This window comes from Radiomyces spectabilis (assembly GCF_025331425.1).
Source record: "Radiomyces spectabilis strain NRRL 2753 chromosome Unknown BYT42scaffold_19, whole genome shotgun sequence".
In the NCBI taxonomy this organism is placed as follows: Eukaryota; Fungi; Mucoromycota; class Mucoromycetes; order Mucorales; family Radiomycetaceae; genus Radiomyces; species Radiomyces spectabilis.
In genome coordinates this window covers 224,368-250,142 of record NW_026251944.1, presented here as the reverse complement: position 1 = coordinate 250,142, position 25,775 = coordinate 224,368, and the positions used below count along the sequence as shown (strand labels likewise).

The 25,775-nt window shown below is 43.8% G+C and overlaps 11 protein-coding genes across 11 annotated transcripts; 7 read left to right on the top strand and 4 right to left on the bottom strand.

Annotated features, from left to right (window-relative positions):
• The first annotated feature begins 144 nt into the window (after nt 1–144).
• Nucleotides 145–2,892, top strand: BYT42DRAFT_590114 (STE like transcription factor-domain-containing protein). Its single transcript, XM_051570454.1, has one exon. It carries the CDS (start codon nt 589–591, stop codon nt 2,569–2,571), a length of 1,983 nt encoding a protein of 660 aa, XP_051418173.1. The 5' UTR covers nt 145–588; the 3' UTR covers nt 2,572–2,892.
• A 1,346-nt stretch (nt 2,893–4,238) lies between these two features.
• On the top strand, nt 4,239–4,849 carry BYT42DRAFT_590112 (uncharacterized protein). The gene has a single exon (XM_051570453.1). The coding sequence runs from the start codon at nt 4,358–4,360 to the stop codon at nt 4,700–4,702; it is 345 nt and encodes a 114-aa protein (XP_051418172.1). The 5' UTR covers nt 4,239–4,357; the 3' UTR covers nt 4,703–4,849.
• A 1,656-nt stretch (nt 4,850–6,505) lies between these two features.
• Nucleotides 6,506–8,528, top strand: BYT42DRAFT_550319 (acyl-CoA N-acyltransferase; the record flags this gene model as incomplete). Its single annotated transcript, XM_051566125.1, has 8 exons — nt 6,506–6,809; nt 6,896–7,020; nt 7,094–7,185; nt 7,252–7,368; nt 7,468–7,638; nt 7,729–8,011; nt 8,084–8,302; nt 8,370–8,528. The coding sequence occupies 8 exons, from the start codon at nt 6,506–6,508 to the stop codon at nt 8,526–8,528; spliced, it is 1,470 nt and encodes a 489-aa protein (XP_051418171.1).
• Nucleotides 8,529–8,733: 205 nt separating this feature from the next.
• BYT42DRAFT_165963 (uncharacterized protein) lies at nt 8,734–10,584 on the top strand. The gene is made up of 9 exons (XM_051562344.1): nt 8,734–8,911; nt 8,998–9,164; nt 9,232–9,333; nt 9,397–9,474; nt 9,557–9,710; nt 9,787–9,896; nt 9,962–10,252; nt 10,320–10,379; nt 10,447–10,584. Exons 1-9 carry the CDS (start codon nt 8,813–8,815, stop codon nt 10,571–10,573), a joined length of 1,188 nt encoding a protein of 395 aa, XP_051418170.1. The 5' UTR covers nt 8,734–8,812; the 3' UTR covers nt 10,574–10,584.
• A 283-nt stretch (nt 10,585–10,867) lies between these two features.
• Nucleotides 10,868–11,185, top strand: BYT42DRAFT_505967 (Homeodomain-like protein; the record flags this gene model as incomplete). Its single annotated transcript, XM_051565059.1, has 1 exon — nt 10,868–11,185. One exon carries the CDS (start codon nt 10,868–10,870, stop codon nt 11,183–11,185), a length of 318 nt encoding a protein of 105 aa, XP_051418169.1.
• A 1,778-nt stretch (nt 11,186–12,963) lies between these two features.
• Nucleotides 12,964–13,245, bottom strand: BYT42DRAFT_506321 (uncharacterized protein; the record flags this gene model as incomplete). Its single annotated transcript, XM_051565082.1, has 1 exon — nt 12,964–13,245. One exon carries the CDS (start codon nt 13,243–13,245, stop codon nt 12,964–12,966), a length of 282 nt encoding a protein of 93 aa, XP_051418168.1.
• Nucleotides 13,246–16,040: 2,795 nt separating this feature from the next.
• Nucleotides 16,041–17,966, top strand: BYT42DRAFT_165891 (rab-GTPase-TBC domain-containing protein). Its single transcript, XM_051562343.1, has 10 exons — nt 16,041–16,148; nt 16,213–16,345; nt 16,439–16,491; nt 16,556–16,624; nt 16,720–16,814; nt 16,876–16,967; nt 17,041–17,142; nt 17,217–17,358; nt 17,433–17,611; nt 17,679–17,966. Exons 1-10 carry the CDS (start codon nt 16,100–16,102, stop codon nt 17,872–17,874), a joined length of 1,110 nt encoding a protein of 369 aa, XP_051418167.1. The 5' UTR covers nt 16,041–16,099; the 3' UTR covers nt 17,875–17,966.
• A 91-nt stretch (nt 17,967–18,057) lies between these two features.
• Nucleotides 18,058–19,562, bottom strand: BYT42DRAFT_506093 (pyridoxal phosphate-dependent transferase; the record flags this gene model as incomplete). Its single annotated transcript, XM_051565065.1, has 4 exons — nt 18,058–18,355; nt 18,422–18,743; nt 18,812–19,342; nt 19,406–19,562. 4 exons carry the CDS (start codon nt 19,560–19,562, stop codon nt 18,058–18,060), a joined length of 1,308 nt encoding a protein of 435 aa, XP_051418166.1.
• Nucleotides 19,563–20,358: 796 nt separating this feature from the next.
• On the top strand, nt 20,359–21,639 carry BYT42DRAFT_550315 (dihydroorotase, homodimeric type; the record flags this gene model as incomplete). Its single annotated transcript, XM_051566124.1, has 4 exons — nt 20,359–20,481; nt 20,561–20,720; nt 20,786–21,205; nt 21,269–21,639. 4 exons carry the CDS (start codon nt 20,359–20,361, stop codon nt 21,637–21,639), a joined length of 1,074 nt encoding a protein of 357 aa, XP_051418165.1.
• A 398-nt stretch (nt 21,640–22,037) lies between these two features.
• BYT42DRAFT_506190 (tRNA-guanine(15) transglycosylase-like protein) lies at nt 22,038–23,266 on the bottom strand (the record flags this gene model as incomplete). The annotated part of the gene is made up of 5 exons (XM_051565077.1): nt 22,038–22,239; nt 22,300–22,591; nt 22,662–22,778; nt 22,847–22,943; nt 23,021–23,266. The coding sequence occupies 5 exons, from the start codon at nt 23,264–23,266 to the stop codon at nt 22,038–22,040; spliced, it is 954 nt and encodes a 317-aa protein (XP_051418164.1).
• Nucleotides 23,267–24,369: 1,103 nt separating this feature from the next.
• On the bottom strand, nt 24,370–25,422 carry BYT42DRAFT_506008 (uncharacterized protein; the record flags this gene model as incomplete). The annotated part of the gene is made up of 2 exons (XM_051565063.1): nt 24,370–24,636; nt 24,727–25,422. The coding sequence occupies 2 exons, from the start codon at nt 25,420–25,422 to the stop codon at nt 24,370–24,372; spliced, it is 963 nt and encodes a 320-aa protein (XP_051418163.1).
• Nucleotides 25,423–25,775: the final 353 nt, after the last annotated feature.

Genomic DNA, 25,775 nt, shown 5'->3' with positions numbered 1-25,775 from the left:
ATAGGCTACGAAAAAAGAATAACCCAATACGACCCGATGACTGCGGGTACAATAAAGTTTTTTTTTTTTTATTGTTTATGGGATCACAAAAATATAAAGTAAAAAAAAAAAAAGGCTCTTCTCTCCTCGTCCTCGTCTTCGTCCCCCCCAAAAACAACTGCATCTAACATTTTGTGATCGACTTGCCTTGTCAAAAAAGGCAAGGCGAACTCACGCCCAGAAGATCAAACGTGCGGGAACCTCAGGCAAGTAATGAAACTCTTTACTGATGAGATGCAGACGGTTTGTTTGCTTTCCATCATGAACTTTATTCGTCGTTCTTTTTTATTTTATTTTTTTCTGTCTATCTTGCTCGAGATGCGAATATAAAAGAAATCCATATTAATTCACACTTTCCCCTTCTTTATTATTTAACCTCTTCTCTTTTTTTTATTTCCTTTTTCTCGACTTCCGCTCTGCTTCCGTTCTGCTTCCGTTCTACTTCCGCTTCGCTTTCCATATCCATCATCTATTGTTTTTCTTCTTCCCGTCTTATCTGTATCTTTATCTCTCACCAAGGTTACTTTTTTTTATTTTATTTTTATTGTCATGACAAGCCCTGTAAAAGAAACCGTGCTACCCCTACCTCCTCCTACACAGGAAAATATCAGTTCTCGTTTGCAATTGTTGAACGGGCTTAAACAGTTCTTGGCCACTGCACCCGCCAATTGGGATATTCCAGTGGACGAGATCCCGATCAAGCGACATGCTATTCCTACGGGTGAAAGTGTGTCTTGTGTGAAATGGAGCCATGATTACTTTATCTCCGGCACCGACATTGTTCGCTGCCTTACACTGCGTTTTCATCTTTTTGGTCGGCCTGTCAAGAATTTGAAAAAGTTTGAAGAAGGCGTATTTTCTGATCTCCGCAACTTGAAGCCGGGCGCTGATGCCACATTGGAAGAACCCAAATCGCCGTTCCTCGATCTGCTCTACAAGCATGGCTGTATTCGAACCCAAAAGAAGCAAAAAGTGTTCCGCTGGTATTCGGTGCCTCACGATCGCCTTTTCCTTGATGCTCTCGAGCGTGATTTGAAGCGAGAAAAACTGGGTCAAGATCCTACCTCGTACGCCATTGCTGAACCTTCGCTTTCCATCTCGTTGGATGCCACCCAATCCATCTTTGACGACTTTCGAAAAAATCTATTGAGTGATCTCGAACTCAATGCGTGTCTCAGCGGTGTTTCCATTTGTTCTCAAGCTTCGTCACCTTCATCCCCGACGCCTACCGCCACTTCGTCTTACCATTCCGCTTCATCGACCCTGTCCGATACCTCCCGTCGGCCCTGTGACAGTCGAACCACATCGGTGTTTGGTGAATACGCTCTCTTTGAAGGCTCCCCCATGTACAAACAACGTCGTCGACGGACCATGCACGGGGTCAATCGAACCAGTACGGAATCCGTTCCCGATCGAGAAAACCTTCACCCGTCGACTGTATGGTGGCCTTATGATCGTCCTTTCAGCTCACGCAACGACACACGCGATGACACCCGATACTACACATGTCCACTCAATTCATGCGCCAAAGTCTTCAAACGCCTTGAACACTTGAAACGCCACGTACGTACCCATACCATGGAACGTCCTTATTTGTGCGATCTTTGCGGCAAACGATTCTCACGATCGGATAACCTCGCACAACACAAAAAGACACACAAACGACGCCACGTCCATGGATTGAATGACGGACACAGTGATCACAGTGACGATAACGATGGCAACGATCACGACGATTCCAATTACAGCAGTTCCGAAGCAAGCGATAACGATGACAACGACGTTCAAGGAACCGGCAGCCATGGCTTTCAGTATGGATCCAATCAAGGTCACTCCACCTCCAGCTTTCCTTCCGGCACTCATTACACGGGCTACTGGACCCATCCCAACGTGAACGACTGTGGTCTTGACGATCCAACCTACACCGAGCCTTATGTGGATGTGTTCTCGGACATGTCTGCTTCCACTCCCGCTTCCACCGTCGCTTATTCCTTGTCCTCTTCTTGCAATGCTTCGCCTACGTTTCTCGCCAAACATGCCTCCAATGCTCATCCCGAATCGGAGACAGTCTTCCTTCACACGTTTCAGATGCCGATTGATGAATTCATGGAAGGATTAATGCCCGCGCACAAACCTCCCATCGACACTCCGACTGCCAGCACCAGCACCAGCAGCACCAGCACCACTTTCTGGAACCAATCGACCCCATCCAATGAATGGCAAAACAATATCGATTGGAAAGAATACGTTCAAGCTCAATCCATGTCCATGGCTTCGGTTCCCAGTCATCCTCCACTGCATTACGAATGTGCCCAAGATGCGAAAATGGCCTATCTGGTGGAACAACAATTGCGATCCCATATATCGATGCCTTGCGATTCGTTCAGCAATATTTACGATGTGTTGTCAGTCAATACACCATGTACAATTGAATTCAATCCAGTGTTTCCCGCCAGCCCCATCATTCCACCTTTCGTTCCTTCCATGTGCCCTCAAGATGCACTGTTAAAGCCTCGCACCACTTCAGCTTGAGGCTGAGGTCCATGGTCATCTTTCCTTTTTTATTTCTTTTTAGCATATCCTTCCTCTCGCTCTGTGTGTGTATGTGTATGTGTCTCTGTCTGACTGTGTGTTACAGCAAGTGCATTTTTATCATCTTATGTATATTCCATATTCGTTCAGTTTTTTTCCCCTTCATTCATCGAATGATAAGAGCTTTCAGGTTCTTGTTGTTGTTCTAGTTGGTTTTTTTCCAGAGCATATGTATATCGCCATATTTTACATATGTATATAGCTCACCCCACGCTTGCTGTACATTTTATTTGCATATTAAAGGCTAGCCTGTACTATGTTCTATCATTCTATTAAGAAAATTAGAAAAAGATCATCTTGGATATCTCGAGCCATGTGGCAAGAAGGTTAAACTTTTTTTCCTTTTAGGCCGATCAATTGATGTTTGATGGTACAGAATCTTGTGCACCCACTTCTTTTTTTCGACGCTTGTTTTGATGTTGATTCTTTTTTTTTTTGCCCCAGGTTGGGCCATTTGATTTTTCCTCTTCTTACTTTCCAAATGTATGAATACTGCGAGGGAAAATAAACAATGGGTTAAAAGAAGATCCATGCATCCCGGGACACAGATCAAAAGATACAGCTCAGACTAGCCAATTCTGGAGAAGGAGGTAGACCTCCATTGTCTAAGCGTTCCTGTTATTGTTTATTATCCTAGCTGTAAAACAGATCCAATTCATCAGCCTGCTTTGGGCTCCCAGCGCTTGCAGCGGGGCGGGGTGGGGGCGTTCAAAAAGAGGAAGGTGCAAGCGACCAATGGCGTCGATCGGTTGACGATGCTTAGGCCTTTTTTTTTGTTTTTGTTTTTGTGCGTGTTTTCGTGTGCTTATGCAGGCAAGCTTTGATATTATTCAGGTTTATTGTTTATCTTTTTTTATTATCAACTGAAACGGTCTATTTCGTTTTTGCACGTTGAATGATCTAATAAAAAAAGATACTTAATTCATCGTGCATGTCACCCTTTCACGTAAACCGAGGCCTGCAGCCAAGCTACGCATCTTTTGATTCCCTCTATCACTGTACCCAAATAAATATGTATTGCTCAATTACACTGCCAAGATCTAGAAAATGAGGTCATCGTCCCTCGTTATCCAACCAAGCCAAGGTATCTCATTGGTGCGACCTGAACAAGGTAAACATACCCTTATCCATTCATTGGAATCGTTCTGTCCAGCGTCATCTTGATCCATTTTTGAAATCATTCTTTTATTTTTATTTTTCTACATACCATTTTTAGTATGATCATACCACCGCATCAACGTGGGCATCGGATGCTCAAGCCTTTTTTTCTCTGTGGGGGTGGTGTTCTTTTTTTTTGGCGGTTGTTATGGTTGCGTCATGATGAACCGTGTTCTACTGGTTATTTCCTTTTCATGTCTTTGCTTAATATCAATCCTTTTAGGTAAAAGATCACAACTAGACACACACCACTTTCTTTTTTTTTCTTTTTTGATGGACCTCGTGTTGATCCATTAGTAGTTGGTTGCGATCGACAAACGAGCCAAGAAGTTTCCTTAATTTCTTATCTTTGTCTCCAACTTTCTCTGAGGGATCCAGACCGGTCCTATGTTACAGAAAATGCAAAAATACAAAAAAGGCTTTTTTTTTTTTTTTGGGATAATCCATCTGCGAGTGCCAGCGATCTTGAGTAACACGTGGTAGAGAAGATTCCACAAAAAAAAAGAGGCAAAAAAATTCCCGGAAATGGCGACTTGTGTTTTTGCATTCACTGATCTCGGCACTGTGCATGAATGATGACTTCTGGTTATGTATCATCATTACGATTTTTCATCTAGCCGTACAAACAACTGGGATAGACCTCTTTTATCCAATCGGTTGGCACCATGCAAGATCACGAGCCAATAAAAAAACATGGTATATGCAAGAAGCCTTTTACGGAGCCCCATCCCCATCGCAGTACGATATTGACAAGGAGCATCACTACATTAAGGTATCTCACTCCATGTCTCCTAAACCAGCTGCTACGCTGCGTTGCACAAAATCTACAGTCCCATTGGATCCGTTCGCCTCCGTTGTGGCATGGTCTTATTGGATAAAGTTGGCAGAAAGTCCTGGAAAAAAAAGCCAATGACTGCAGAATTATTGTATGGTAACATACGAATAATATACCAACAAGCCGTACACCCGCTGTGCAATGGATGCCGCCTGCCACCGGAGGCCGCCCTCTCACATTGAGCGACTTTCGCCAGACAAAAGCCTAACGCATACACGGCATAACCTGGGCGAGAACTCTTGACGGACTGTGGTATATTAATGACAACCTTATGGCAATACCATGCAACGTGAGTTGTAACACGCGCACAGCAGCACTGATTGACGCCCTCAGTTCCATCCCGCCCAGGCTATGGTAGATCTAGAAAGATGTGTGGGTATATTGGGTATTTAAAAAAAATGAGTTAGTAAGCTCTTTGATTTGATTTAAATTTCGTCAAGATATTTTACCTTTGTTATTCGAGTTTTCAATAGCCATTGATCGCTTGGCATGACTTGGATTATATGACATTGAAAAACGTTGAACTAGTATATGACGCAAAGGAAAAGAAATTGGACTTGCCTTTAAATGGTGTACCGAAAAAAAAAAGCGATGAATACGGACCGCCAGGTAAGCTTCTTCTTCGATGCGGTAAATAAAATTGCTCCAGGGACAGTTAAGCGATGGATCGGTGGTGTCAGCTTGAGCAAGCAAAAAATATTGACGTGGCCAGAAGTGACGGTAATTTCGAGTTGGATTCCATATCGCGAGTCTCCCGAATAAAAAGAAAGAAAAACAAATAAAGGACCTGATGATAAAAAAACAATGGTCGCGTCATGAAACCTCCTAAAAAACCCTGTGCGAAAAAAAGAGGAAAAGACTGAGAAAAGAATATGTACAAAATACAATAATCGGGAAGACATCTCGAATATCATATCATGAGAAGCAATCCAAAGGAGAGGAACATGAAGAGGACACGTAAGCGTTGTCCGATATAAAAGAGAGAGTACCACCGACGATGGCCTTTGACGTCATCTGGTTTCGCCAGATGGATGGATGAATGGCGAGAGAAAGTCAACTTGTGGTGTCCAGAACTTGCCAGGCGGAAAGAAAACGAAGAAAACCGGAAGGTAAAAGAAGAGATGGAAAGTAAGAGAGGTAAGTCTGTTTTGCCGGAGCAAAATCGATAGTAGACCACTCGACGCCTACCTTTTTGAGGATGGTAGTCGATTTAACCAAGTTAGATAAACAGGATAAGAGTGGTCTGGATGATGGATGCGGATGGGATCTTGATACAATGATAGTGATGGTTTATCAAGAGAGAGAAAAGAAAAAAGATAAAATTGAAGACCAAAATATGTGATTTCCTATGGATGAAACAATAGTCACCCTACTGATGCATGAATTCATAGATCGAAGAACGTCTGCTTATGTATTATTCGATTCATTGAAAATTGAAAGAGAATGAAAGGACATATATAGTATAACTGACAAAAAAAAAAAAAACAGATTGAATGATGCTACAGAAGAACGCCAGTCGTATCATCAACCACTTTTCTTCAAAAAGAGCTCTACTCACATTTTTATTTGAAAGACGACGATGCTCTGTTTGACCACAACCGGCGCAAACGGCATCTTGCTGCTGATTGTTTCGCCTATTTGTGAAAGTGGGCAGCGAGGCATGGTTGAAAGATAAAAAAAAGGTTTAACAGGTCCTGATAACTTAGTGTAGATCATGTGATCTACAAATCGCATAGCCAAGTGTCACCACCGGACAGGCACACAAAAAGCATGTCACAGAAACTGTCACGTGATAAAGGAAATCGCCGCCGGAATGGCTGCCGGATCGCTGCAACTTTTTTGGGATTCCACCTTTCCATTTGGTCAATACTCAGGTTCAGTATGAGCGACAAAAAGCAAGAGGGAAAAAAGCCGGAAGTGACGGAAAAGGAGCTGGAAAACATGGCTCTTCGAGTCGAGAAGCTGGCTGCGAAAGCGCAAAAGAGCGAAGTGAAGGATATGATGAAGGGCGAGAGTTCTTCCAGCAGCAAAGGGTCGGCCAAGAATGAAGCGGAAATGCGAGCCAAGCTCATGAGCATGATGCAAAAGTTGGCCTTGATGGAACAGACCGGTGCTTTGAAAGCTCCCGGAAAGAAGGATATGGGCGATCACAAATTCTGGAATACTCAGCCTGTGCCGAAGCATGGTAAATACCCACCTAGGAATTTTTGGAACTAAGATATTGTCTGCCAGGGACCACTCGCATGCTAATCAAAGCCACGAACATTGTAGACGAACAGGTTACAGAGGTAGGCCCTATCGAACCTTCGGTGCCTGTGGATCAAGTGAGCCGCGATCCACCTGCATTGCCCAAAGAATTCGAATGGTGTTCGGTTGATGTCACCAACGAAAAAGAGGTACGTTCCGGTTGTTCCCTTCATTCAACCAAAATATCTGCGTTAACCATGATTTTCTTTTTCGGGGCCACAGCTCAAAGAGTTGTATGAACTCTTGACCTATAATTATGTGGAAGACGATGATGCGCAATTCCGTTTTGACTATTCCGCTCGATTCTTAAAATGGTAAATAACGGGGAAACCGTAGGAAAAGGAAGATTCGATGAATATTTAAAGGTCAAACCTGTGTAGGGCATTGCAACCTCCCAAATGGAAGAAAGCTTGGCATGTTGGTGTTCGCGTGTCGTCCAATAAGAAACTTGTAGGTTTTATCAGTGGTATTCCTGCCGATCTTAGAACATACGATGTGTAAGTGGATATCAGTGTTTCTGCGCCGATGCCTGAATGGGAAGGATTACCGACGGGGTTGTGAAGAAAAAATGGCTTCTGATGATGTTTTTATGTTAGTACGCAGCCTTTGGTCGAGATCAATTTCTTGTGCGTTCATAAGAAGCTTCGTTCCAAACGTCTTGCCCCTGTCTTGATTCGAGAAGTAACACGTCGTAGCCACTTGGAAGGCATCTTCCAAGCCGCCTACACGGCCGGTATTGTCATTCCCAAACCTGTTTCCACATGCCGGTAAGTTACTTTTTTTTTTATCTTGTCTCCATGGATAAATTTCAAACTGTTTCCAACCACGGCGCAAATTTTTATTTACAACTGATTTAGTTACTACCATCGTTCCTTGAATCCAAAGAAGCTCGTTGAATGCAATTTCTCCCGGGTGCCTCCCAAGTGGACGTTGGCACGCATGATTAAGCACTACAAGTTACCGGCCGAAATATCGACTCCTGGTTTGAGAGTAATGAAGGAAGCGGATGTACCTCAAGTGCGTGCATTGCTGAATAGCTACATGTCACGGTTCGATGTCGCACCTGTGTTTGAGACAGATGACGACGTGAAGCACTGGATTCTGCCTCACGAGGAAGTTGTGTGGAGTTATGTTGTCGAAGTAAGTAGCGCATTCCCATGGTCAAGCGGATAATGGAAACCGCTTGCTTACGGAACGAGTCTGTTCTTTTAGGATGCTGAGACCCACAAAATTACCGATGTCTTCTCCTTTTACACTTTACCGAGCTCGGTCATTGGTAATCCCAAACACTCTACTCTCAATGCAGCTTACATGTTCTATTATGCTATGGAGATTCCATCGGATATCAAGAAAAACAAGGTCGAATCGATGAAGTACATCAAGAAACGCTTGAACGAGCTCATGAAGGATGCATTGATTCTCGCCAAACAGGTAAAGTATCACCGACTTGATGGCATTTGTATAGAGCGATGGTTTACTCATATCTTGCTTTTTACAGTTGGACTTTGATGTGTTCAATGCACTAGATCTGATGGATAATTCATTGTTCGTCGAAGAGCAAAAGTTCGGTCCCGGTGACGGGCATCTGAACTATTATCTCTACAACTGGAAATGTCCCGATGTGAAGCGACACAAAATGGGTTTAGTGATGCTTTAAGAGCAGTTGATACAGTGTCACTGCCGCTATGATCTAATGTAGCTGTTCACATCCCAAGCTATATTTATCCTTGATACTTCCGAGTTTTAACGTAGATGAAATTCACGCTGTGTGTTCTGTATGCAGCAATAACCAATAAAAAGCTAACAGACTCCAAGTCTCTCGCTGAGTCCCAAATGAGCATTGAGCGCTGACGTCAAAAACATTGGAAAAGCTAAAGCCTTTTTGCAGGACCGTGCTTGCCCTTTTTCTTTTTTTCGTCTGTACAATTTTGAAAGAGAGTCATGGATCATCACGAAAAAGTTGATCAGTTTGTTGCAATGACGGGCGCTTCTGCCACACAAGCTCAATTCTTTCTCGAATCCAGCAATTGGGACTTGGAGGTGCGTGTCAGATCTGTTTTTCTCAGCTACGTCACCTACATCACCTGAACCTCACGTTAACAAATCCATCCTTCTATTAAAAAAAGATGGCAGCTAGTCAGTTTTATGATTCAGCCGAAAGCGGATCGCAAGGTTCTCCTATAGCATCGCAAGAAAGCTCTTCAGCAACCGTCGATCGTGCTTCTCCTCAGCCATTCACTGCTTCTTCACCCACCGCTGCTGCGACACGTCAGTCACCCAGCAAGAAGCCTTCGTAAGTCATGGTCACGATCCAATGTCCAATGCAATCGTACTCAAGCTTTAATTCAATTCGCAACTAGATCAAAAATTCGTACATTGAACGATTTGTCTTCCAGCGAAGGTCTTCATGACGGATCCGACGACGATGAACATGAAAACTTGTATGCAGGAGGCGAGAAATCGTAAGTGTGCGCGCGTCACATAAACTGGCACGGTTAATCGATAAAACTTATTCGCATCATTAGGGGCATGGTTGTGCAAGGCCCCAATAAAAAGGGTAACAGTAGCAGTATCATTGACGAGATCCTAAAGAAAGCGGCAGCGTAAGTGAGATACAACAATGAAATAGTCACCCCCCATCCATCATCCTTGCTATGGGTTTAGCTTACGAAAGAATATTATTAGTGGTGGCGCACCCCCCGAGGAAGAGTCTTCCAGTGCTGCCAAGAAGCCCACTTATTTTACGGGCTCCGGTTACAAGCTGGGAAGTGAAGAGGAACCTTCCAGTGTGATCAGTGCGGGCATTCCCAGTCAGTTTGCCGAAGAGGAACCAGAACCTGTAAGTCATTTTTTTGGATGCACTTTGTTTTGCTGAGCCTCTTTGATATGGTTGATTCATCTTCGTTTCGTAAAAGGTGACTCGATATCTCACATTCTGGCGAAATGGATTCAGCGTGGACGATGGTCCTTTGTTACGTTATGATGATCCAGCCAACAAGTCCATGTTGGCCGCCATCAACAGCGGGTAAGTACAGCGATTTTCGATCTGAACAGGGGAACCACCTGAGACTGAAAATTTGGTTCTTGCAGTCGTGCGCCGCTTTCTTTGTTAAATGTTCGTCATGGTCAGCCTGTGGATGTTCGTGTGGCTCGACGACAAGATGAAGATTATATTCCTCCTCCCAAGGCACCTCCAAAACCTTTCGAAGGCGCAGGTCATCGCTTAGGTAGTCCGGCTGCTTATACACCTCCTCCATCAGCACCGGGCGCTTATCCTCACGAAGAAGCCTCCTCCTCTTCTTCCTCGTCTCAGGTCTTACCTGAAGCCGATCCGTCGCAGCCCACTACCTCGGTTCAAATTCGTCTTGGCGATGGTTCAAGGTAAATCTTGGCCGCTGAAAATAAGTGAAAGAACTAAACTGACACGGAATTCTCCGGAAAACAATAGATTGATTGCAAAACTAAACCATACGCATACAGTGGGTGATCTTCGGCGGTATATCGAAGCGTAAGTACATTTTGACAGTCTTTGTATTCGAGTCTGTAATAGTAACGGAAAAAACTTGTTGTATTAGATCGCGTCCGGGACAAAGAGCCTATATTCTTCAAACCACGTTCCCTGTCAAGGAATTAAAAGACAACAACCAGACTTTGAAGGATGCGGGATTATTAAACAGTGTCGTCGTTCAACGTTATCAATAAATAGCACATGACTGATCAAGGCTAACTGTTTTTATGGATATTTTTTTCTTTCTTTCGGCGGATGATGGCAGACAATAATGCTGTGTTCGTGGCTGGACGCGGGCTGACGCTTTCATGCGATTCAAACAGACAAGGAAACTGAAATATCAAATATTCTGAAAAAGGCACTGGTCGAAAGGTACAGGGGCAGGAGAAAATTTTTTAGAAACTTTTCTCGTTCTTGAACTCATCAAATAAACAACTCTTTTCTCTCAACTTCTCATAGACATTTCCCAATTTATTTCGCGATATATCATGGCGCTTACCGTTGAACAAAAAATCGAAATCATGGCTTACAAGAATGCTGGATGGAGTGCAGCCAAAATTGCGAAGCATTTCAAGGTGGCACGAGGCACCGTCTACAATGTCATCAAGAACCATGAGCAGAGAGGAACTCATGAGCGCAAGAAGGGATCCGGACCACGCAAGAAGTTAACGGAAAGAGACGTTCGAACGTTGGTGCGGGAACTCCACAAGGATCCGCATATATTGTTGTCTGACCTTACTCAAAAGCTAGTGACGAAGGTTTCTGAGCAAACAGTTCGAAGGGAACTACATCGCCTAGGCTACTAGCGGACGGCCAATCAAAAAGTCTCATCTCAATAAGAGACACATCGCGTACGTCGTGTGGAATTTACAAGACAGCGTAGAAACTGGACAGCCGATCAATGACGAAAGGTGTTATGGAATGACGATACGTCGTTTGAAGCGTTTCTGGAACCTTGATGATAACCTGGTTCTTATGGAAGAGGGAGCAATAATGGCATAGATTAGCCAGCTCAATCTCCAGATCTGAATCCAAAGGAAAATGTTTGGTATTCAATGAAGTGGAGCGTACAGAAAATGTGCTACGTGGGTATGTGTGACGAGCACATACCCAAGCAATCCGAGATGCTTGGGATTCCATCGATACCAACCTCATCAACAAACTTGTGGATTCCATGCCGGAGAGGATAAAGGCCAGTGCTGGAAGCGAACTGGAAGCGAAGGGTCACTCAATTCGATGGTAACCAAAGGTATGGGGATTGTGAAGGCAGAAACATGTAATATATAAATTTTACTTAAAGCTTTCTATTAAAAAAATTTCCAAGATAGTAGACAACATTGTTTTGGTGTAAGAATTGAGTTTCGCCTTAAAATGAAAGATTTAGAATACCAATTTAGTGAGTTGCAGTCAGCTATCAGGTATGTCTGTATGAATGAAAAAAAGAAACCAATTATCGACTTTATTTTTTTTTAGAATTCATTGTCCTGGTTACATCCACTGGATTCCCTCTGCTGTCCTCTCTGATTTTGGTGTATTCGTTTGAAAGCTTTATGTACATTAACCAACAATGTGCATAATCAGCTGGTGGTGCATAGGCACACCAGCACTAATGTTTTAGTGGTGGTGGCAGCCTTAGCTTCTGCATTGACTCCAGACCTGAGGACCATACTTTGTGGAGATCAGTTACCCAGGTGTTATCTGCAAGGAAATGTCCTGTTTCTGATCTTGGTTTATTTCCTCGTATTTTTGAACTTGACTTGACAACTGGTGCCATTACAATTAGGAAGCAAAGTTATACTCACATATAAGCAATAACGTTCTTTTGTGCTATTCAATCTAATCTATTGATCGAGTTTATCATTCCACATCTCCAAAAGTGCGGATTTTAAAGCTGTTCAAAATTTCTTGGAAAGGGGACTGTAACACGATCATGGTTTGCATGTCGGATATTCAGACCATCCTGGATCGTCAAGTCAAAACATTAACGCGAGCCATAAAAGCTGACGGAGACACAAGTCAATTTGTTGCGGTACATTGCACGTCGGTGTTGACGCTTGATCTACGGTATTATTTGCACCTATTGTTACACCTTAAAACTAAGTCGCAAACAAACAAGGAAATACGGCTTCAATGGATCAAGAGCTCGCTAATCGGCTGGAATGGTCAGTAAACAAAAATCATGATAAAAGTCAATATTCACAACGGAAGACAATTTAAATTTTATATACAAAGTGTCATTGCGATTGAGCATGTTTGACGTGAGTCTTTGAATTTTATTGTGAAATCCAAGTATGAGATGGTGTTGAAAGGGGAATAACCTCGAGTGAAATGGTTGATGCATAAAACTATTTATAAATGGGGGGAAGAATGGGAATGATAAGATGGTAGTAAAATACAAAGAATGGTTTGCAGTTTGGCTTATGTAAGCCAAGGCATATCATCGGTGAAAACGAATAGGCATAACAGGTCACTCAATGACCGATCCACTGGAAAACCGGAGAGAAAAGAGGATGAAAGGGATACAGATTAAATACAGAGGAGAAGGGGGGAAACACAGGATGATGAATCATATTTGAGAAGAGGCTTACGCAATATCTTCATGACGTTGTTCGTTGTGTCGGACCAGCGCATCTCGGCGGGTGAAAGAGGCGTGGCATCGATCGCAATAAAAGGGTCGAACACCTTGATGAACCGAACCCATGTGTCGTTCCATATCGTGCTTGCGGTCGAATTTTCGTTCACAGAGATCGCATCCAAACTTCTTTTGGCGGTGCGGATCGTGTGTGCGAACATGCGTGCGGAGATTGTATGCTCGGGTGAATGAACGATTGCAAATCGGGCAAACATGCTGCTTTGATTCACGCATATTTTGACGCTTGCGTGGAGGTTGACGTGCTGCTCGTCGTTCGACATATAAATCTTTATCATCCTCGTCCTCCTCTTCTTCTTCGTCATCAGCTTCATCGAGTTCGTCTTCTTGATCACTTTCTCCTGATGGATGGACTCGTTTGCGGCTTGCAGGAAGCGGGGCCAAGCTCTCGGATTCAGGTTCGGTTTGCAAGTCGGCTTCAGATGCTTGGGTATTTTGTTGTTCTTGGCTGGCCTTTTCATATACTTGATCGTCCAAGATCTGCGATGATCGCTCTTGGGATTGACTGTCGGCTTCATCCATGAGTTCTTGGGTGAATTGGCTGGATGGACTGGACAAAGTGGACAGGCTTGACAGGCTTGATAGGCTTGACTGTTCATCATCTTCAATCACATCGTCGAGCAGTGGTACCATGCGGTCAAAGTCTTCTTCGAGAGGAAAGACATCGAACGGATTGACAGTTTCTACGTCTACGTCGCTGTAGCATTTGGCATGGAGATCGGGGATAGCGTCGAATAATTGAATGGGCGACTTGGAGGCCACGGTTGCGTTGGCAGTGGGTTGCTCCTCATCCTTGCTTAGCAGCAGATCCGACAGCGGACCGTTAAAATTGAGCACCGGAGCGGCCGTCAATTGTTGTGCGAGATCATCCATGTAGACTGGATAAGTGTCCAAATCGAATAATGTGTTGTGTTCGTTTTGAAGCGAATTGGGAGTGAACGAAGCCGATTTGACCGAACTGGCACTCATGGGAGGTGTTTCAAGCCATGGTGAGTTGGGCGATCCCAAAGACGACAGATAAAAAGGCGGCAAGCCCAATGAGGCATGGTAAGGCAATTTGCACGGCATGACGGAATGAGTCGCCAGTTTGGACCATTGATCTACACTGATCGAGATTTCTTGAGGCGTGATCGGCAACCAGGACTCGTTGAACATTTCTTGACTACTGAAAATGGGTTCCTGTAATAAACCGTTCATCTCCTGAGCTGTGGATGTCATCATTTTCTCGTTTAGTGAATCGTAATCTTCAATCAATGTATTAAGAGTAGTAGGAAGAAGAAGGAGAATTGGAGCAACTATTAGTGTTTTTCTTTTTTTAAAAAAAAAAAAGAAAGAAAAAAAAAAATGCAAATCGAGATTTAATTTATAAGCAGCGGCCATTTTGCACTGACACGGATGCCGCGCAGCAGGATTTTCCGTGTGACACAAGCGGAAAATGAGTCACAAACAATTCCGGTTCGCCCTCCAGCTTCCTCCCCCTCAGTCGTTGCCATGACAACGGCGGGGCACTTCGGACACCGCCCGTTGCCTCCATAACCTTCCCAACAGGGGATGAAACATTCCTTTTGTTTATTCTTGTCTTCTCACTTTTCCGTTATGTCATTTTTTTTTTCATTGTATACATGAAAGCTTAGATGATCCATTCGTAAAATTTGATCAGGAACAAACAAGTCTGTCAGGTTTCGGCGCGGCCTCCTATCCAATAGGAATCCAGGTACATCAAACTTGAATGGATTGGATCAGATAATGGGAAATTATGGCTCATGTTTCAAAAAGTAAGCTGGGCAAAAGAAAGTTCGAGCAAATGCAGACAAGCCAATCGTTACGGTCGATCCATCCACTCAACGATTGGCGGGGTTTGTAAGCCGGCTTCTCTGGTTTTCCATTCGCCATCATATTTCGGCTAGTTGAAAGCATTTGTCAGCCTGACGAGCGGGGAATAAAATGACAACGTGGTTGAACCGGTAACCAAGCGGATTTCATCTGGATGTCCCTTTTTGTTGCCAGTGCGTGCTTTTCCGGTCGCCGATGACTCAAATTCTAATGGTTTATTGTTTTCTTCCGCACACCCTATTGGTCGCCACATATTTCCTACCTTCATTGCGTCTCCCTCCTATTCGGCTTCATCACCGATTTCTCCCTTTCACATCTCTAATCGCGTAAACGTTGTACCTCTGCCTCTACGCATTCGTGGGTAATCAATAGTCCCCTTTTTATCTTGTTCACGTCCCATTCTTAGGAAATCGCAATAAAACAATGCTTTGATTATAATTTAGCTCCTGACATTGGCAAGAGTTACACTCTTAAGGTGTCGATTTTTGTTAGCCCAGCAAAAAATGCCAGCCAATCATCTAGGCTGTGGTTGGCTGGAAATAAAGATTGCCATAAACATCTTTTGTACCATTCAGTGGTAATCTGACGTATCACGATGATGATGGACATTTGCAGCAACATAATATACTGCACTTCACGGGCTATACATGGTCAAATATTTCATATATGATGATCCGTCATTGTGAAAATTTTGTCCAGTCAGTGCTTGTTGATGTATCCCATTCGTCAGATTACGTCTATCATTTTGTGTTTTCGCAAAGGAATGGCAGCACAAATTACCATAAATGGAAAATTAAGCAGGCCCTTCCACCGACAAAGTCAGTTGCTGATTTTGAGTTTGCGTATATAGACTGTTAAGCAATAATCCCATCTGTTTTTCAGTCAGCTCTATTGTTCTGGACTTTTCATGCAAATGTATGCAACATTTGCAGCTACAATAAATATCAACGCGTTGGCAAGATCGAAAACGCAAGTTGTCCGTTACCAAGACAAAATCAGATGATTGACTTCATTCTTTTTGCAGTTTCATGATTTGGCCTGCGTTTTCTTTGATTGTTTTACGTAACACGACAAGGTCCATAAGAAAGCCAGAGGGGAGAAATTGGTTCATGCAAGAAGACAATGTGACTTTTTAGTTTGAATAAATTCGGACTTTTTTTTTGTCGCCCCGCATTGGTTGTCAACCCACGAGGACCAGATTTTTTCTTTTTTGAGCATCCTTTTTTTTCCGTTATGCATGCATTCGTTAAAACATAACTTCATAATGGGCTCAAACTTCTCGGTTGGTGGGTCATTGAGACAGAAAATATATTCTATAGAGGGGACGGACATCTCATATTGCATGTATAGCGAGATCACTCCATCGAGCTCAGCAGACGGAAAAGATTCTGGCCGCCATGGCAAGTCGTAATCTGGGAGCATTACGTCAAATAGCACGAGAACCGGAAGGATACGTTCACGATACCTTGCGTCGTTTTGTATGGTAGATGAAGGATTCATGGCAATGAGGAGAATAAAAACATACTGACCACGTCTGAATGGGAACCATGCGGTTGTCGTTTTCTATTGTTTCCAGGCCGATATTACTACATACGCACCAAGGCTGTTATATCGACGAGAAAGGCAGTGGTAACGTTGTCAAAGTGGCTCCTTAACCTAAAAAACCTCAACTGATTGGTGACGCCCCTTCTAGATAAGGATTTACCGGATCCTAGCCAAATCTCCAAGGATGTCGAAAGATCACTTTATTACTATCCTCAAGGTGCATCTTTTTTATTATTATTTTTTCATCGAATGATGATGTTCCAAGGAATACCAAAATGTAGAGAACTCATCCGTCATTTGTTCCTCATCTAGATATATCACCGATGTTAAAGGCACACAAACAACAGGAATTGCATCAAATGATCGTCGAAATACTCTGGAGGAACCCAAGGCTGAAATATTACCAGGTACGAAAGAAACCTGCAGTTCGATAGGGGTTAATTTACTCAATGAAATGGTGACATGTAGGGTTTCCATGATATTTGTACTTGTTTTCTTTTGGTGCTAGGAAAAAAAGCTGGAATTCCAGCCGCTGAAAATGTCGCATTATTCTTCCTAAGATATCCTTTTTCTTGCGAATTTGCCATATGTGATGTCCGGGATCAAGTTCATTTCCTTAACCAGAGCCAACACGGATGCCATGTTAGATTCTTTCGATCCCATTTCCAAGCAGTTGCGGTTGATGAGTTCCATTATCGAATATGAGGATCCAAAACTGACGAGTCATTTGGAACAGTAAATTATCATTTGGGCAGGAACGATACCATGATAACCATATTAACGCCACTTTTTTTTTCTCCTATTTGCAGCTGCAACATTATGCCGTACTACGCGCTGAGTTGGATTTTGACGTGGTTTAGTCATGATTTCGAGGATCTTGACAAAGTGGTTCGGTTATTCGATGTATTTATCGCCAGTTCAGCCATGATGCCTATTTACGTTGCCAGTGCGGTAAGACGGGTTTTCATTTTTTTCCCAACATGACCACACGTGCATCGAACTGATTCCCCGTTTGCCGATATCAGATCACGTTACTTCGGCGTACCGAACTGCTTCAAGCCAACGCGGAAATCCTGCATTCCCTGATCACCCACGTCCCACAAGATATCGACCTTGAAATGGTCATCCAAACCGCTACCCTGTTAGAAACAAAGTATCCCTTGGTGCAACTGCAAAAGCAAAGTGGTATTTGGCTGCATGATGAGTACGTGAAACCCCCTTGGGAAAGAAAATGCTTCATTATCAGTCAACTGATATTTCTGTTTACACAGATCGGCTTTGAACACCTGGGATAAAGATTACAGCTTTTTAGGCTGGGACGATGTACCGAATCGTTTGCAAGCCGATAAGTATCTAAGTCACAGCATACCCAAGGAGGAATGGGAAGATGAAATGTTGACAGAATGGATGGAACGACGGAGGCGACATTTTACCCATGATGGTGGTGGACCCGCCATCAATTTTTGACCTTTTCTTTATTTAGTTATTTATTGATCCCACCCGTAATATTGGTCCTTTTTTTTGACCTGGTAGTATAATATCTTTATATTTTTATATTTTTGATTGATCATAATCGTATGGCCGCAGTGAACGCATTTTTTTTTTAAATGGAGTCATGTGGGCTTGAGGTATGCAAAAGGAACTTCGGAGCTAGTGACTGGAAGTGAGGGCGGCTTCAATGCTGGAAACAATGCGTTCCACGGCGAGATCCGTTTCTTCATCGGTGATGTTCAGCGGTGGAATGATGCGGAGGGTTTCGAAAATCGAAGCGGTCAGAATCAGCGTGTCGCGATGAAAGGCTTCTTGAGCGACTTGCGCTGCGAATCCTTTTTGAACCCCCAGAAACTCCACGCCAATCATCAAGCCTAAACCGCGAACATCTGCGCGCACGCCCTTTGGCAAAAGCGCAGGAATACGAGATCGCAGTGCAGAGAAGAATTGTTCAGATCTACAGCATTCACATGAATACATACAGACACGGTGGCGTGGGGATTGTTTTGGGGTTGCTGCTTACCTTGCGTGGCAGTTCTTTAGCAAGTTCTCTTCTTTGAACACTTTCAACGTGGCTGTAGCGGCTGCGCATGCAACAGCGTTGCCAGCGTATGTGCCACCCATACTTCCTGGAGGTTGTGTATCCATGAGTTCTTTTCGCGAGACGATACCCGACAGAGGGTAACCGGATGCAATGCCTTTGGCCATCACCATGATGTCCGGTGTCACGCCAAAATGTTCAATGGCAAACATTTTGCCCGTTCGTCCAAAGCCCGACTGAACTTCATCCGCAATGAATAAAATGTTGTTCTCATCACAAATTTGTCTCAAACCCTTCATGAAATCTAGTCAAAAAAAGTGAGTATGGCGAAACAGGGAAACACAGCAACAGTAATAGCAGGAAGCGGCTTACTTTTGGGTGGCACCACATAACCGCCTTCGCCCAAGACGGGTTCAATGATAATGGCGGCTGTATCTTCGGGAGCGCATCTTTGTTTGAGTAGGATTTCCAACTGGTTTAAGCAATCTTCGGCGCACTGTTCGGGGGTAAATTTGGAAGGATCATGGACGTGAGCGGCTGTATGCTGGACATAAGGGTAAGGTGCACAATGCACGCCAGGCATCAAGGGACCAAATCCGGCCGAATAAACGGACTTTGAGGTGGTGAGAGCCATGGCACCAAATGTGCGGCCATGGTAGGAGCCTTGAAAACAAATAATGTTTTGCTTTTTCGTAGCGTGTCTTGCCAATTTGACAGCGGCTTCGACGGCTTCCGAGCCTGAATTCCAAAAGAAGAATGTATCCAGATGTTTCGATGGCATGTGAGGCTTCAATGTTTCAATCAAGTCCAACATTGGCTTGTGGAAGAAAATGTTGACTTGACCGTGTGGTATCCGCGCCGCTTGGTCTTGCACGGCTTTCACCACCGTAGGATGACAATGTCCTAACGGGCAAGGTATTTGTTATTGAAATGATACACACTATTGTATCCCTGTTCGCTACGTACCTGTGCTGGTCACACCAATACCGGTGGTCAAATCCAGATACTTTTTACCCTCCACCGTCCACACATAAGGACCTTTGGCTTTTTCAATCACCAAGTCGGTACCACGGCTAATCCCTTTGGCGATGTGTCGTTTTCCAAGTTCAACGAGCTTCGACATTTTTATTATTATTCGCAGTTGAAATGAAAAAGCAGAAAAACTATGCAAAAGGAAATGGAAGCATTACAAGGGAAAGAAGGAAAAAAAGAAGAAACCAAACAGTCATCAAGACATCATTTTTAAATTGCCAGCCAATTTTTTTCCAAGCCCAGCGCATGAAAGAGAGTCCAGCTCCAAAATTCATCCGAGCCCTATTTTTGCAATTTTATGAGCACTGACATTCCCTAATTTGGTATCTGCCACTTCATAGCCCTTGTTTTAAACAAGCTTTGATACGCTAGTTGTTAAAATAGCTATTTGTTCAGCAGTGTCTCCCTTTCACCAAAGAAAATAGCCTTGAGGATGTTACCCTACTGAAGGTAGTATGCGAAGAGAAAAAGAAACAAAAGCAGAGTCTCATTTTTCATGATTGGGTGAAGGTTCCCTCTATTGAAGAATTGCGTTTAAAACTTCCTTGACAATACTTAAATATACCCTGAATGATACGGAAGGAAAGAAGCAGTTTGACCTGGTTTGGTTGACGGGCTAAACGGGTTAGTCCATACCATTATTTTGCAAACGAGTAGAATACCGTTCATTGATAACTTATTTGGCACAAAGGATGATTCTTGACTTTTTTCCATTTTCATGCATCACTTTTGGTGTGGTGGCTTATGTAAGGCAAGATGAATCTGGCTGGACATGATCAGCGTTTCGATCTGTGACTGGGGCTCTGGTTTAATCTCTTACTTGATTTTTCTGCAAAAAATAAAAAATAGGTTGACAGCACCTTTTTTCTGCTCTTGCGAATAAAACCATGACCACCTCTTTGACCATTCCCTCTGCATGCGATTTCCATTTGCATCTTCGTCAAGGCGACATGATGCGTATGGTCACTCCCAAAGTCGCTGAAGGCGGTGTTTCTTTGGCTTACATTATGGTAGGGAGTCTATTCAAAAAGCCCACAGTTACCATGTGAACCTGTCAGACCAACTTACGTTTTCTTTTTTTTGTTCCAGCCCAACTTGCAACCTCCTATCAAAACCACCGACGAAGCACTTGCCTACAAGAAGGAATTGCAAGCATTGGCCCCCAATGTCACTTTCCTCATGACTCTGTACTTGTCACCCGAGTTGACCGTCGAGGAAGTTCGCAAGGCCAGCAAGGCCGGTATCCGAGGTACGCTAGCTTGTTCATATAGGGAAAAAATGGAGAAGAACATCCCAATAAGTGTGGGTTCGTAGGTGTCAAGTCTTACCCTCGAGGTGTGACCACCAACAGCGAGAGTGGTATCGAATCCTACGAAGTGTATTACCCTGTGTTCAAAGCCATGGAAGAAGAAGGTCTGGTGCTCAACTTGCACGGTGAAATTCCCAGTGATCACAACAACAATGTTTGCGTGATGAACGCAGAGGAGAAGTTTTTGCCCGAGCTTGAGAAATTGCACAAGGCTTTCCCCAACCTTAAGATCGTGCTCGAACACGCCACCTCTCAGGCCGCCGTCGAGATGGTCAAGCGTCTGGGTGACACCGTCGCTTGCAGTATCACTGTCCATCATTTACAACTGATCGTGGACGATTGGGCTGGTCAGGCTCATCATTTCTGTAAACCCGTCGCCAAGTACCCCAATGATCGTAACGCTTTGAGAGAAGTGGTCGCCAGCGGTAAGTGTGTGCTTGGATCGGAGTGGTTGGGCAGGCCATGGATCTGATAAACGTCGTTTTTAGGTCATCCTCGTTTCTTCTTGGGTACCGATTCCGCTCCTCACCCTAGCCACGCCAAGGAATCCGCTCACGCTCATGCGGGTGTCTTCACCACTCCTCTTGTCTTGCCCTACCTTGCCAAGATCTTTGAAGAAATTGGATGTCTCGACAAGTTGGAGAATTTTGCATGCCATTTCGGAAAACAATTCTATCAGGTGACCCAAAAGGACGGATTTGAGACCGCCACAGTGACGCTTGTCAAGGAAGACAATGTGGTTGTCCCTCAGCAATATGCTATTGCCACCGATCCTTCCACTCAAGGTGACCTCGGTGCCGTGGTACCTTTTTTGGCCTCCAAGAACATTGGCTGGAAGATTGCCAAGAACTTTTGTTAAATCATACGGAATGTTACTAAAAATTAACGATGTCAACTCTTTTTGTGATGCCGAATGGAAATGAGTGCATCATCATTAGACTGAAAAGAAAAAAGCATATTAACCAATTAAAAAACATGCATATACCGCTGAGGATCGCCTAATCATCGGTGTGGTCCTTTTAGAAAACTGACTTTGCAAGACATTGATCGTCCATTATATTCTCTCCTCTCCCCACAATCCCAAAATATGTGCACCAAAAGTGTGATCGTGTAATCTTCACATAGTTTATGCTCCTCAAGATATACTCCACTGGCAATTTTAAAAATGAAATGATAGCCGAGTCAACCAGTGTCAGCTATGCAATGATAATAAAAAAAAATCCTATTTTAACAGTCTATGTGTTGAACGAGCTTCAACTATAACAAAAGTGTGCGTTTCTTTTTCAACGGTACGCCCAGTGATTCGGCATCGATCTCATCACTGTGCTCTTCATCCTTTTTGGCATCCTTGTCCTGCTCGTAGTGTTTCAGGAAAGCTTCTACATCTTGATCGAATCGATTGCCTTCGATACTACGGCGAATGGAAGCCATGAATTCGTGAAGCTGATGCAAATTATGACTATTGCAGAGGATGAGTTTGCAATGCTTTTCGTCTCGGTCATGGTCCACCCAACTTTACCTCATTAGCAGCAGCGGTCCCAACATTTCGTGCGCATTGAGTAAATGATGGATATAAGCTTTGGTGTGGGGGGCAGTACAACTGTAGCATCCACAGGATGCATCCAGAGGCTCAAAGGATCGGTTGAGCTCGGTTCTCCATAAGCTGAGGGTCTTGGCTTGCTTGTCTTTGCTGGACTCTGTTAACTGATCGCCAAACTTGAAAGTGATCGCGTGGCCTCTCTGGGTCACCTTGTATGCGTAACTGCCATCAAAAAGATCAATTCCATTGGCAACTCCTCGCAGGATGTTTTCTACGCAAAAAATGTCAGTTATCTTGTTCTGATTCGTCTTTTTTTTATGTACATGGTATATATGGTATACCTGGTGTGGCCAATCCGTACGCCAATCGAGGCTTGGAGGCAGGCAGCTGATCGACCGAGGCTCGGATCAGTGACTCCAAATCTTCGTTTTTTAAACCAAACACGTTCAGAATGAAACCTAGTAACAATACCAGTTGACGATGAGAACTGCCATGGCAAAAATACTAACCATTTCACATGAATTACCTTGCACATCACGTTGTGCGGTTTCAATAGCCGATCGTTTGCGTTCTTCGGCGCTGTCGCTGCCCACAACTGGAGCGAACAGTGGGATTTCCAGGCTCTTTTTTTTTGGTTGTGGAGAATAGAGGTAAGTTGGCTGATGACAGTCAGGATGGATATAGGATCCGAGAAACTTACGTCGGCTTTTGATTTACATGTGTCTAACCAACGCAAAGTGCGATCGACTGAACGTTTGATTCGTTTTAATTTAGCGTCTTCGTCGGTGACGAAATCGCACATGCTGGCACAAAGATCAGGCTGGTAGGCTTCCATGGCTTGAGCCCAGACATCTGGCGTCACTTGACGAACACCGCCGTGCGTATCGACCGAAAGATATTTATCGGTATTGAATGAAATCGGCACCGATTTCAACGGATCACGCATATCACAAAACAATAAATAATCCTAGCAACCACAAACGGGGGATCAGAAAACACTGGCTCTGTCTAATCCGTCTAGTGTTCACGAATTTTAATAAGGCTTACTTCAAGATGCAAGTATTTGTGTAATCCGTGCGGGTACTTGAATGAGGATGGCTCTTTTTCTTCCACACTATAGAAAAAGAAACACCAGTCAATGACAATGCGCTTATACGTACAATAATAGCAACACAAATATATCAACGTACAAGTGCTCCAGTGACACTTGGGCAAGTTCGACGGGTGTTAATTTCAGGTTATCGGTGACCAAGTGAGGTACGGATCCGCGAATGGTGTAGGCTATGCATGCTGGAGTTTGAATCGTTTTATTCTTCTTTGCGAAGTGGAGCGATCCACGACGAAGAAGTTGATTGGGTTGCTCCAAGTGAACTTTAAAATTAACCGCGCTGGCCATCCTCTGCATGAGCTTGTTGTTCCCTGAACCACGAAAAAAGACAAAGAGGCTGGATGGGGCAACCAATTTTTTTGACAGCTTCGCCCTCGGCCTGTTTTCGACTGTGTGACTTTCTTTTGCCCATTCCCGAAAAAAAAAAAGGATTCGTAGGCAAATTTGCATGAATTGGCTTGAAGCGTTTCCCGATACTTATCTAAAAGCAAGAGGAATAAAAGCATTACAACCGGTTGTTTCTGAACATTTATTGCCATGATTATAATTAAAAGAAACTTGTTTCTTGATGACCATCCACATGATCAAATAAATTATCGCATCCATAATCAAAAAAAGTGGCTAAAAGGAGGACATCTCATCGAATGGACCGCTGTATTATCCGCTGCCAAGGCCAAAATGCGCAAGATGCGCCACTTATAACATACCCTATCACCTGGCAAACATGTGAAGTTTCTTGATTTATGTATTGTTTATGGAACTTACAACGGTTGAAAGATGTGATGAAGCCCGGGATTTATGGTGTTGATTATCCATTCGCACATATTCAAAGTGATAGAGGATGCAACGATCACGTATTGTTTATATTACAACTTTTTTTTATTCTTTGTACAATAAAATATTACATTAAATAGAACGTTTAAAAAATGGATAATGTGTGCTTAGTCCTTGCGATGAAGACCTTTTTTAGCACGACGTTTACGCAAGGTGCCATTGGCGACTTTTTCTTGTCGAGTGACCCGGCGCGATCGCATCTCTGAGTGCCGATTCCGGTAAGAGTCTACCGCACGCTGTATCAAACCACGACGACCAAATAACTGCTCCTTGTTAAGCCAACATAAGATCCAGCCTAGCTTGTTGCACGTGGTTTCATAATCCCAACGATTGCCGTCGTAATCTTCTCGGTCCACATTGGCTCGAGGATAAATCTGGAAAAATCCAAAAAAATGTAGAATGACGGATGTTAAGTATCTTTGAAAAATAATACAACGATGGTTTATGGTAGTTTTCATATTTACCGCATTTTGCAGACGGAATTCCATAGGAATATCCTCCAAAGCAACACTGTCAATGTCCGTCCGTACAGTGTATTCCTTAGCAATACGATCGTGCGAGTAAAGGAATGTGATGTATTCGATTCCATCAATCACGCGAGCCACCGGTTCGTGAGCTGAAAGCGAGACAATGGAGGCTACGGAGGGATGCGACGAAGTACGACGTCGATACGTGTGGGGTCGGGACCGGTAATGCTCCGCTGAAGATCGTTGCTGTTTGTTTAGACGTGCCGGTCCTTGCGTCTGTTTCGCATTTTGTGAAAAGTAGCATGGTGAGGTAACGTTGCTGCTATTGCTGGAGGACGGCGGAGGCGATGCTTCCGTGGGAGGACGAAAATCCATGGGGAAGGTTCCCATGGCTTGCAATTCTGCCAACGATCTTCCCGGCGAGGAGACGGGAGGCGTAGGAGGCAACTGGCCAGCCATGGATGACAACGTGTAATTGGACGGCATGTTGGACAAGAAATCCTGGGGCTGGGTCATCATCGACAATAGGGTAGATGCTTGCGGGGTGGTATCCGCTGACAGATTCGTGGGGCTCCATTGATTAAAATCCAAAGGCTGCATTAATTGCGACGCCGAAGGTTGACCGAGGGCATTGTTGGCGTCGAGAGGCCACAGCGACGGATTCATCATGGCCGAAACGTCAAGATCGCCCATGGGGAGCTCAAAGGCTGCTGCCAAATTGAGATCGACCGCATTGGTCTGAGTGGCATTCTCCGTTTCTGGCCACGCTGCCGATCCAAAATTGAGCTGATCATCGGCAGCATGGCTTGCTTGGCCTGTCAATGCATCTGGATTTGTCAACAATGCTTTCATGTGTTCGTTTGTAGAATCCTCCAAAAAAAAAGCGATATTTGTTTACTGTTCGAAACAAAAGAAACCAAACAAAAAATAAACACCAAAAAAAAAGATCGCCCCAACAATTATGCGATTGTATAAACCGAATATAAGACCCAATGCACATGAAACAGAGAAACATGAAAAAAAAAATTACCTGAATCTCGGATGTT